Source organism: Mastigoproctus giganteus, chromosome 2, assembly GCF_048544385.1.
Source record: "Mastigoproctus giganteus isolate SK-2022 chromosome 2, ASM4854438v1, whole genome shotgun sequence".
NCBI classification, from domain to species: domain Eukaryota; kingdom Metazoa; phylum Arthropoda; class Arachnida; order Uropygi; family Thelyphonidae; genus Mastigoproctus; species Mastigoproctus giganteus.
In genome coordinates this window covers 186,764,993-186,778,230 of record NC_143576.1, presented here as the reverse complement: position 1 = coordinate 186,778,230, position 13,238 = coordinate 186,764,993, and the positions used below count along the sequence as shown (strand labels likewise).

Below are 13,238 nucleotides of genomic sequence, written 5' to 3'. Positions count from 1 at the left end.
GGCAGTCGCAAGCACGCTGGCTTAATGCATCATGCAGTATCATCTCGGCACTATGGAGGCAGTTTCAGGAGACAGAAACTATCACAAGGATAGCTGGCCAAGGTCGCATGAGGGCTACATCAACTAGAACAGGCTGATATCTGGCTCTAACACCAAGACAGAACCGTACAATGCCCTGTCATCGACTGTCACTTGAGACTGCTGCGGCCACAGGTAAAAACATTGTCAACCAGACTGTATTAAGAAGGCGCAATTCAAGTGGGCTCTACACAAGGAAGCTAGTAGTTTGCATCCCATTAACCCCAAACTACTGCAGAGCTTGTCGAAACTGGTGCCATAAACATGTGACTTGGAGCCCTGACAAATGGGATACAGTTCTGTTCTCTGATGAATCCCGTTTTAGCCTAAAAAGATTCTAAACATTATTTCATCGAGACAACAAATACAGTACCATCCCTCCAACATCAAAGAAAGGGACACTAAGGGTGGAGGCAGTGTTCTCATGTGGGGCAGAATAGGGGTACTGTAACTGCACAGAGATACTGACAGCAGATCCTCAAACCCTATGTGCGACATTTTAGGAGTGCACTTGGCCCAGATTTTATATATTTTTTTTTTCACCCATGACAATGCCACTGCACACAGAGCTCAAGTGGTGGAGGAATATCTTGAAATTGAAGGCATCCAATGCCAGCACAATCACCAGACTTAAATCTGATCGAACATGTGTAGGATGCCCCTGAGTGTCACATTGCACACCAACTGCCAACTCCTGTCACTTCGTGAGCTAAGGTATGTGCAGGTGAAAGAATGGGATTTGTTGCCACAGAATCTTATAGACATCCTTATATCGAGCATGGTTCACCACTGTCAGGCCTGTTTAGCCAGTGGAGGGGATCATATGCCATACTGATGTCATATGATCATATTTTCAAGCATCTTGTATCAACTTCTGTAATGTGATCTTTTTGGTAATTCTTATACAACCCCTATAAATGTCCCTTATACCTGTCCGAAATTTCTCACTGTCTACTCATTTCATTATTATTCTAATGAAATGAATTACAAGCTGCACAAGTTACACCACATTTTCTACATGTTCTGATAATTTTGTCAAGCAGAACTTCATTTTTTAGTGGCTTATCTACTGGTTTGAAAGCTCTTTCAGGAAAGGCTCAAGGCTAATAATTACACATGCTAGTAGTTGTAAAGGTTTTGTCTCCAACATGTACAATTTTTTGAGCCAAAAGATTTGTAGGTGATTACCAAGGAGAAATGAATGGCCCACATTACAAAGATTAGTTTGTCAACACACTATTACCAAAGACGCCTCCGTAGCCAGGTGGGAAGGAGCAGCAGTGCATAGCACACGCTTCTTGATTAGACCGGGGTTCGAGCCCATCACCACCAAATACGGAGGATGCAGAAGGGTCAGGGAATGACCATCGCATATTCCCGGAGCAATATGGCCTTAGTTGCTAATGCTTCTAAAAAAAAAAAAAAAAAAAAACCAAAACTATTACCAAACACTGAGCCAAATAGCATTCCTGTTTTAATAATGCTACATACCATATGTGTTTGTATGGAAAATAACCCAACGACATCTACGAGAAACTCAGACATTAAACCTGACTGACAGAAAAACAGATTCCATGGAATTCCAACATGTTAAAGGTCAAATCATTATCTTCCAACATCACAGCAGATATGGTTCGTATCATAGCGATAACATAGCCCTTCAGCACAGATATAAAATTCTTCATCTGCCTCCATACCATTGTGATTTAACTCAATCGAAAATGTGTGGATCCAAATCAAAGGATTCGTTGTAAGTGAAAACTGCACTTTCAAAGTTGATGAAGCAGAACAGCTTATCAAAAAAGGAATAAATCATGTCAGAGCTGCAAAGTGGGCAAAACATATTCAGCACAGAATAAAAAAAGGAAAACAACATGTGGGAATCAGATGGGATGGCAGAGAGTGCTGTTGAAGGCTTGGAAATTTCTACATTGGAGAATTGGACACTTTTCATTACTCAGATGATAATCCTTAGTGGAACTGCACCTTTGTCAACACCTTCTTTTGCACCCTTTCCCCCTCCCCAGGAAAAAAAAAAAATCTACCAAAATAATATTACATATAAAGCAAAATAACAGTTGCCAAACCTAACATACCACACATTTTTATTACATGTTATATTTCCCTTAAATAAAAATGTTTCCGACTTAAAAAAGCATCCAATGAATACTGGCGAGAAAACTGATATGCGTTGCAGTGGTTGGCTGCATCATGAAGAAGGCAGAGTAATACTTTGATTGTTGGCATGATGCAGTTTCTGATACAGCTACTGCCACAGACTCTTGAACAAAAGCATGACTGTAGGCACTAAACAATGTGACACCATTTTTTTTTTTTTTTTTTAAGTTTTCTGCAAGTATAGTGCCAAGGATTCAAATTCGACCTGGTCTGCCTGGCCAAATATGAACCCTTAGCACTAGTATAAACTCCTTGCTACATGCTGAGGTACTGTTACTCCTTTCAAATCCTACTTGTTACCCTTCATACCATTAATTCTGTAGTTAACTGGCTCCCACAAGTGTATAGATGATAATCATGAGCAGTTATTTGCTGCTACATCTCCTTTCCATGAATAGACTATAACTCTGCTAATCTAAGTTAGCAAAGAGTGCAAAAATGAGCAAAAAAATAATAATAATAAAAAGAAATATAAAATTAATATACAAAACAGTGTTCTTCAACAAAGAATAAAATGATCAATATCTGATGTGCTCAAACATGCAGTCACTGACTGATAAATTAGTTGGGTATTCCTCAGTGCAGAAATTAAAGAATCTGATCAGAGACACCAGTTTATATGATACCAAATGTGATCTTTAATCATGTGTTATCTGTACATGCACGTGTGTATGGGCCAATTATTTAATGTTTAGTGGACTGAAAAACTTGGATGGATGGATCGATCGATCACGTGTGCTCTCTCTCTCTCTTCCCCCTCCCATCTGTAATGACACATGACCCAGATCACCCCAATACACTATCAGGCCAGACAAAAGCTTTTGGAAGTGCAGTCAATTAATGCCATATAGAGAGGATATGGTAAGATGAACTGGATACACATATAACAGTTAAGAAAAGGCCAGAATTTAAGAAAATTACCCATTAAATTTGTTATTATACCTCTAATTTTGTTTAATTGACTAATTTAATTTTATGGTTAAAACATGACCGAAACATTCTAAAATTTGCTTATGTCATGACATACACTCCTGCCTAAAAGTATCACAGTGTATGACAACAGCTTTTGTTAATTTTTTTGAAATTACCTAGGACAAAGTAAGGTTTTTTTAAAAAACAACACACTACAAAGTATTTAACATTTTTTATTAAGTATTGAAAAATTTACAGAAAAAAAAACATTAAAACATTAATATTAACAACTATACTGATTTTTCATCAAAATATCTTCCACGAGATTTTATTACTGCCTTACACAGGCGTGGCATTCTGGTGATTAATTTTATAATAGTGTCTAATAGTCTAATAACAATCTTGATTAACATTATTCCAAACAATCTGCAATGTTTCCCAAAAATTTTGGGAAGATGGACGGACAGCTTCGTGAGCTTGACGGTCTACTTTTGATATTAATTAAACAGTCGCAGGCACCAAAGAATAATGCCATTTTTAAGGGTTTTACATTGAAAGATATAAACTAGAAAATGATGACTAATTTTACAGCTGAAAGTAGTAGTAGTAGTGGCATGTGATGCAAGAAAGCAAGTGTATGAGCTTATGCAGCATCAGCCAAAAAAAAAAAAAAAAAAAATCACACCATTCCCTCAAAATGCCTGTCCAGTTCCTCCTTAAATTTATTTAACCTGTCAACTTCCACAATGACAGATGGAAGTTTGTTCCAGCAATTAACCACCCGCTGGCTAAAGGCAAATTTCCGCACATCTATTTTACATCTGTCTTTTCTTAATTTGAATTTATGCCCCCTTAGGTTCGTAATCTGAACAAGTGGAAGGATCCCATCAGAATTCAGCGTGCTCAACCCATTCAAGGCCTTATATACCTCAATCAGATCACCGTGCAGGTGCCTAGTCTCCAGCCACTGCAATTTGCAGAACTTAAGCCTTTCTTGGTAAGAGGAGCCCTTCATTCCCCTCACCAATCTTGTTGCCCTTCTCTGTACACGCTCAAGTAAATCTACATCCTTCCTAAAATGAGGCCTCCAGACCTGTACGCAGTACTCAAGGCGTGGCCTGACCATTGCCTTATACAGAGGGACAATCACCTCCTTCTCCATGCTAGCAAAATTCCTATATATCATTGACAAAACCCCATGACCTGCCCTGGCAGCCTGTCTGCATTGCTCAGAAAACTTCATATCTGACTGCACAATTACTCCCAGGTCTTTTTCATTTTCTACCACCTTAAGTGTAGTACCACACAGTTGGTACGTTTCTCTGGGGTTACTTCTACCCATATGCAGTACTTTGCATTTGTCAAGGTTAAACTTCAGTTGCCACTTCTTAGTCCATCTGCCCAAATTATCTAGATCCTGTTGCAGTAGCACACTGCCATTACTGTCATTAACAACCCTGCCAACCTTTGTATCATCTGCAAACTTCGACATTAAGCCTGATATACCTTCATCAATATCATTGATAAATATACAAAACAACAGTGGACCCAACACCGAACCCTGTGGGACTCCACTAATAATATTAGTCCACGAAGAGCAGCACCCATTGATTACCACCCTCTGTCTTCTCCCACTTAACCATCCTTTTATCCATTGTAGCAACTTACCCTTAATACCATTCTGCTCCAATTTGTACAATAGTCTTCCATGTGCAATAGTATCAAAAGCTTTCCTGAAATCCAAATATATGATATCAAAATTATTTTTTGCATCCAGTTCCTTTGTAACCACATCATAATAAAGCTTGAAGTACTATTGATTATCTATTAAGATTCCTAGCAAAGCTTATTATTTTAGTACCCACCTCTAGATCTGTATTGGTTAGGGTTAAATTTACATAAAGGAAAGTAAAGAGAGTAAAAGTAAAAGTTTCCAATTATATTAATAGATTAATTAATTTAAAAACATGTCTCTAGGAAGAGGAAGTGCGCCACTTTTTTTCTGGTTGTGGTTCCTATGTAGCACCACCACTTTTTTGTGGTGGTGTTACCCATGTAGCATGGCATTTTATAAGGTATATTATATTGTTTATGTCTTGAATATTGTATTTATATGTTTCCCTGTATTTTCTGAAAAAGGTACAACCAGGAAAAAAGTGGTGCACCACTTTTTTCCTGGTTAACATTTATAAAATTATGAAGAAGATTCGTGTGTTTGAAAAACCAAGAGCTGGACGAGAAGCTTTCAATGTCGTCGTCATCAGTTGGTGAATGATGAGTTGTAAGTATTGATTTATAGTATCGTAGTACCCAGGATGCATTACGTTAAACACGTGGAAATTTGATTTGTGTGAGTTGCCATATTGGTAATAGATTTGTGGGTAATTTAGTGTTTAAAATTTCGTATAATCGATTCTGGCAGAACCAGTTTATAGCTAGGGCTTCGTACTGGAATATCTTATAATTCGATTTAAGTTTAATTATTGTAATTGCATTATCTATTAATGGATCATGATTAAAAGAGTGTACATGCTGACCGAGTTCAGTTCCTGGTTGGTCTGATTTGAAACTATTATAATAATAGTATGCTCTCGTGATGGCTGTTCTGGAAGTTTCATATTTTGTGGTGGTGTTACCTATGTAGCATGCATTACATCCAGATTGGCATTTTATAAGGTATATTATATTGTTTATGTCTTGAATATTGTATTTATATGTTTCCCTGTATTTTCTGAAAAAAGTACTTAGTTTATTTGATATTTCATTTATAATATATGATGTTTCAATGGTCCAAATTTTTGGACCATTCTTTCTTTAATTTGTTTATAAAAGGCAAATCAACAAATATTTCTTGCCACTATTATGAACATACTTGTATTCAAATGCTTATACCTCTGGTCAAAACCTTTATTCATGCAATTTCTATGACTGATAATTTCCATCAAAAATAAAAAACCAAAGGAAATTAATCATAGCTCAGGAACAATAATTTTTTTTTTCTCTATTATGTTGATAAATCACAAAGTTAAGAAAACATTTTAAGAATCATTTGATTAGGAAACCAATTAATATAGATTGCCTACTTAATCAAAATAACCAATAACCAATTAATCAAAATCTATAGCATTTTAGAGGTTATGTGCAATAAGTATACAACATTTTGTGTCCAAAATAAGTAAATGGACTTGCATTCATTTTCAGTGCTGGATTAAGACACGGGCTAGCAGGGCTCTTCACCGGAGTGTCAAAATTTTACAAATTATGGAAAAAAAATAATAATAATAATAAAAAAAAAATATATATATATATATATATGATCAAATTAATCCAAAAATTAAATAGAGAAATAAAAATTATATATTAAAATAAATAAGAAAAATAATAGGAAAAGCTAACATCAATGACAGCAGAAAAGCACAATCCACTACATGTTGCGTATAATAAACTAAATTAAAATAAAATAAAATATTGCCAGTAGCATGGCAAACCAGTAGAGTGAAAATGAACTGAATTAAATAAAATAACAACAGAAAAATATATGGGGTGGAGGGTTAAAGAAGAAAAGGGTAGTGTTGAAGCAACGTTCCTAAAATAATTTAGAAATTAAGCCAATTAAGAGAAATTTAGCGGCGCCCCCTCGATGGCACCCGTTTCCGAATTATGTGAAATCTCACTAAGGTGGAAACATAAACTAACAACATTACATGACCAAATAAACTGAAAATTAATAAAATAGACTGACCATTATGCCCCATCTCGACAGAGGACCATGAGGCCAATAATAGTCAGGGAATCACTGCATTTTGAACGCTAAACAAATCCATGCAACGACGGAATGATACTAAGATCAAACTGCCTATGTAATAGATTTGCATAGTGGTGGTCCTTATGCAGCAAAAAATAATAAAACAGAAAGCCTAGTACAGTCCATTCCGGTTATTTGGGACACATCGGGACTAGTGCATTTTGGCCCGATTAAGCGGCTGCCCCAATTATCCGAAGTTTTACGTAAATAGTTAAAAATACAATGTACCACCACCCTCTTTACAATTGGTTCACTGTACAAACAAATCACGTTACGATGGAGTCACCATCGTAATGTGATTTGATAGGTAGCATAGTAAAGTACCATCCACTATACGATGTGCAGTAAGCGCCGGTCATTGTGATCATGTTTGTGAATTGAATTTTAATTCTAATTAGCGAAAATAGGAGGAATATTATCCACAGGCTATAAAAGAAAAGATATACTAAGCACAAATTTACCCTTTATTACCTTACTGATTAAAAAATTAAATGATATGTGAAAATCGGAATAATTAATACGTACTGTAATATGTACATACTAACTAGGTGACTTTTCTGTTCACTGACATTTGTGGGTTGGGGTTAAAATTTAAAACAGTAAAAAGATAAGCAACCAATAACAAAGAACACGGCACACACAAATTGCAAGTAACACAATACGCGCAAGTGAGAACGGAGTAACCAATTACAAAGCTTCAAAAATAGAAATGAAGAGAAGATTCTGAAAATTATTTTTTTTATATGATTGAAGATTTCATGGAAGTGTAAACACATTTCACCATAATAACCCACAGAATCCCAGCTGTCGGTATTATCGCAAATTTAGTTAAGATCGAGTTTACTGTCTATCACGTTTATGATATATTTCACTAACAGAAAAGCCCAATAAACAGGTGACTGCTAATTGTTTTTATTGTTTTATGGTTGTGACCTCCAGAATTTCGACCGAACCACATGGTACCGTCGGAGACAATCATAGGGTAATCTCTAGTGCTGTGGTCTCCTGCCCCGATTAAACAGTATTTTGTCCCAGTTAAGCGAAGTAAACCCTGGCTATTTTCTCGATTGGTTTCTGTTTTTTTAAGATTTGCCCCAAATAAATGGCTGCCCCGATTAACTGGTGGCCCAAATAACTGGAATCCACTGTACTTGCATGGCAAAACCACACCACTGACAAAACAATAGTTGAACTGAAAATATATAGACAAATTAGGCTATAGATGGCAGTACGAGCACAGCGTCAGCACATCGTCACACTACCCCCATTTAAATATGATGAAATTAATCCAAAAATTAAATAGAGAAATAAAAATCATATATTAAAATAAATAAGAAAAATAATAGGAAAAGCTACTTTATTAATTTTCGGTTTATTTGGCCATGTAATGTTGTTAGTTTACATTTCCACCTTAGTGAGATTTCACATAATTCGGAAATGGGTGCCATCAAGGGGGCGTCGCTAAATTTCTCTTAATTGGCTTAATTTCTAAATTATTTTAGGAACATTGCTTTAACACTACCCTTTTCTTCTTTAACCCTCCCCCCCATATATTTTTCTGTTATTGTTTTTTTATTTGGTTCAGTTCATTTTCATTCTACTGGTTTGCCATGCTACTGGCAATATTTTATTTTAATTTAGTTTATTATAAGCAACACGTAGTGGATTGTGCTTTTCTGCTGCTACTGATGTTAGCTTTTCCTATTATTTTTCTTATTTATTTTAATATATAATTTTTATTTCTCTATTTAATTTTTGGATTAATTTGATCATATTTAAATGGGGGTAGCGTGATGTGCTACCGCTGCATTCGTACCGCCATCTATAGCCTAATTTGTCTCTATATATTTTCAGTTCAACTATTGTTTTGTTAGTGGTGTGGTTTTGCCATGCAAGTACTAGGTTTTCTGTTTTATTATTTTTCGCTGCATAAGGACCACCACTATGCAAATTTATTGCATAGGCGGTTTGCTCTTAGTATCATTCCGTTGTTGCATGGATTTGTTTAGCATTCAAAATGCAGTGATTCCCTGACTATTATTGGCCTCGTGGTCCTCTGTCAAGATGGGGCATAATGGTCAGTCTATTTTATTAATTTTCAGTTTATTTGGTCATGTAATGTTGTTATAGTTTACGTTTCCACCTTAGTGAGATTTCACATAATTCAGAAACGGGTGCCATCGAGGGGGGCGCCGCTAAATTTCTCTATTGGCTTAATTTCTAAATTATTTTAGGAACGTTGCTTCAACACTACCCTTTTCTTCTTTAACCCTCCCCCCCATATATTTTTCTGTTATTGTTATTTTATTTAGTTCAGTTCATTTTCACTCTACTGGTTTGCCATGCTACTGGCACTATTTTATTTTAATTTAGTTATATATATATATATATATATATATATATATCCTTAGTAAAGGGGGCAGATAAAAATCTTTCTCCCAGGGAGCGAAAATACCTTTGTCCGCCAATGTTAATTTTTTTACACGAGTAAAATTTGAATGAAAAGATAAGTTATTTGAAATGGGGATAATAAATCGTACTGCATAGAAAATGATATTAATGTAAAGAAAAACTATTAAACCACATGAAAATGCTATAACTATTCCATTATGTTTAATGGAACAGTTATAAGAGAATAAGATCACTGCCACATAAATCATCACTGGATTGTCAGATACTGCAGTGCAGTGCAGTGCAATGCAGTATCTGACAACCCAGTGACGATTTATAAACTTATAACTTAAAAATGTTAACTGTAAAAAAATAAAATGAAAGATTCGATTGAAGAAAACAGTCCTTGAAATAAAAGTATGCAACCACAATTCAGCTTTTAATTGTGTGCATCACACATACATACACACTATTCAAAAACATACAAAATGAAAATTTGCCTGTTATCTTTAAGACTTAATTTTGTATACTACACAATACCTGTTACACGAAGTTTAAAGATAGGATTTCCTGGCTGTACAGTTGCACCATCTTCCACAAGTAATTCTTCTATTATACCAGCAGCTGGTGCATGAACTGGAACAGAGGTCTATAAAAATATTTAATCACTCTCACAAGCAATTTTAAAACTATTAGAATTTCTAGAATTCTAGAAGAAAAAATTATATTCAATAGACTATAGATCAACGGAATAATGACACCTAAATTTTGTGGCATAATAATGATACCAAAATTTTATGGAAGAAAGAGCAACATAAAAATATTATGTTGCTCTTTCTTCTTGACATTTTCATGGTGACTAATTAAACACTGTTAAAATGGCTATTAATAAATTATCTATAAACATTAATTGTTATTAATTACTAATATCACTGTGAATCTCGCTGACGGCATTTGTGCTCCACAATTGAGTTCTTTAGATAAACAGATTGTATTTAAATAAGCATTGTCAAGAATTGTCAAGTGTAACCTAATCCAATGATGGCAGTGGCAACCCATGAATGTTATCAGGTAGAAACATATTTTATTTCTGTATATAGATAGACAGGGTTTGGTCATTTTATGCCTACAAAGTCAGTTGTGTGATTAAACCAGATTAACCATATGGGAAGGCTGTCAAGCTTAGCTATAATTAAAATAGTTTTATGTTGTGTTCAAATCTCAAGAGACATTAGGCTGTAACAAAAATGACAACATAAAATATTAAAATTAACAAATACTGCTGCTTCCTGTTTACAGCTGGAAGGTCAATTGGCAAGGAATTTATTTATTTTCTTCTGACTGGTAATTATTACATTAATTATTACACTTTTGTTAATCACCATACGTACAGAAAGGAAGAAACACCACAAAATGAATGTGTTTTTTTATAGGGATATTGCTGGGAATCTTATACAATGGTCAGTTTGAAATGTTTCTGGTGGTTTTTGACTACCATCTAGCTGTACTTGCTACCTGGGAGTCTAAAACACTGATGGAACTGATATTCGGATGACACTCAAGTCAAGTGGATCCAATTTCGGCAAAATCCGGACGGTCTGTGACAACCAAATCCTCTGCTTGCACCTTCACGGTGGTGGGACTGTTAGTAATCCTGGGTATAACCTCCATGCACAAGTACACGGTGGGTGACCACCCAGGTGTGAACCAAAGTAAGCAGGGGTCGAGGTGTGGCACCCACACCACATGGAGGAATGCCACCCTTCTGTATTACCAGGCAGTACTAGGTGGTAGATGATTCTCATCAACCCCGTGCAATACCACCACTTTGCTTATTGGAGGCTTGAAGTGGTGGAACCCATGTTTAGTCTCCAAAGCTAAGTTCTGGTCAACCCTTCCCCATCTCTTCCATCTTGCAGTATGTTTGATGATTTTTTGAGGTTATGATGAACATCATGGCGAGATCCAATCTTCCTTACAATTTCGAGGGTACAGCTCTAAAATGGTGTTCGCACGGCGGCCGATAGTTAGTACACCGGACCGAACCTATTGGTAACTCTTTAGGAGGCTTTCACATCAGCTAATGTATAATCTTGCTACCTCTACTCTGCCAGATAGTGACTGGAGGGAATCCGAGTAGTGTGTATGGGGGGGGGGGGTATTGTAGAGGCCACGTTATGTCAAGAATCTGGGTATATTCTTACCATGTGTACGCCATATCCAAAAATTTCATTACTTCATACAGCATGTCCCACCCACTATTTCTTACCATTGAATACACCATGAATTGTCAAACTAATAGAGTACGCTTATCTGCAAAAAGATCTAACCCTTCCAAACACTTCCTAATTCATTTCACAAATATACGTGGTCTCATTTCTAATCTCAACAATATCCATTTCCACTTGCAGTCTGCCAAACCCCATGTACTTTTTCTCACAGAATCTCAGTTATCAGTTGATTCAACTACTGCTCATCTCAGTTGCCCAAATTATTCGCTGTATGATTCCTTTCTCCTCAAAGGTGGTACTTGTGCATATGTCCATTCCAATATTCCCTGTAAAGAGACTTGTTAATTTCAAATCTCCTCTTTTCGATTTTCTCTGGCTTAAAATCTCACTACCTCAATGTGTCAAATTCATCTGTTGTCTCTACCGTTCTCCAAATTCCATTAATCACTTGGAGCTCTTTGAATTTCTCTCTTTGCAACTTGACTTTCTCCAGTCCAACTTTCCTAACAGTGAGATAATTTTCCTTGGTGATTTTAATGTTCACAACTCCAGCTGCCTTCCGTTTTCTAGTCACACAGACCCAGCTGGTCGAGATGCTGAGGTTTTTGCAATTACTGATGACCTTGCACAGATTGTTCATTTACCTACAAGAATACCAGACAATCCTAACCATACAGCCAACACGCTTGATCTTTTTCTCACAAACAACCCTTCTAAATACACTGTCGAAGTGAGAGGTCCTTTAGGCACCTCAGATCACAACTTGGTGATTGTCTCTTCTCCAATGGAGCCTTTATCTCATGGCTATTCCCAACCTCGTATTGTTTGGCATTACAAGAATGCAAAATGGGATGACAGTGAAATTATTCTTGCAGGAATGGAATCCTTTATCCCACACTCCACTTTAAAGTCTCGTTCTTTATCTAAACCTTGGTTTTCCAATAAATGTGCTAAGGCTGTTCAAAAGAACGGTACATATATCATAATTAGCTTGTTTCTAATTCTTCAGTTTCATTTACTGCCTACACCGAAGTTTGCAACAATTGTAAAGCAGTTATTAATCAGTCCAAACTAGAGTTTGAACAGGCTAAGAGTAGAAAACTTGCTTCTTGCCCTAATGGTAGCTGAGCATTCTGGTCTCTTGCCAAAGCTATTGGCCACAACTTTTGCCCATCTCTGCTCCCACCTCTGTCCAAACCAGATGGTTATGTTGTCACTTCAACCAAGGATAAAGCTGACCTGCTAGGATCCCATTTTCCTTCCAACTCATGTATTAATGATCTTGGTAAAACATCTCCCACCATTCCCAACACGCTCCATTCAATGCCTCCTGTGGTCTTCCATCAAAAGGATTTTGATGAATCTTGATGCTAAGAAAGCTCCAGGTCCCAATGGTATTTCTCCACTTGATCTCAAAACCTGTACCCTGAACTTATTCCTGTTCTTTGCCACCTTTTCTTCACTTTCTTATTCCAAAGGTGTTTTTCCTTCTGCTTGGAAATTTGCTCATATCCAGCCAGTTCCTGAAAAGGTTAACAAATCCCTCCCATACAATTATCGTCCCATCGCTGTTACTTCTACTCTTTCTAAAGTAATGGAGAAATCAATTAACAGCCAACTCTTAAACTACTAGAAACATTCTG

General features: G+C 36.3%; 1 protein-coding gene across 1 annotated transcript in view; it reads right to left on the bottom strand.

Annotated features, from left to right (window-relative positions):
• LOC150089839 (dihydrolipoyllysine-residue succinyltransferase component of 2-oxoglutarate dehydrogenase complex, mitochondrial) overlaps window positions 1-13,238 on the bottom strand; it is a 286,282-nt gene that overhangs the window by 147,191 nt on the left and 125,853 nt on the right. Inside the window, exon 7 of the mRNA XM_090389672.1 lies at window positions 9,905-10,013. Coding sequence (XP_090245798.1) covers window positions 9,905-10,013 — 109 coding nt within the window. The remainder of the gene's footprint in view (window positions 1-9,904; window positions 10,014-13,238) is intronic.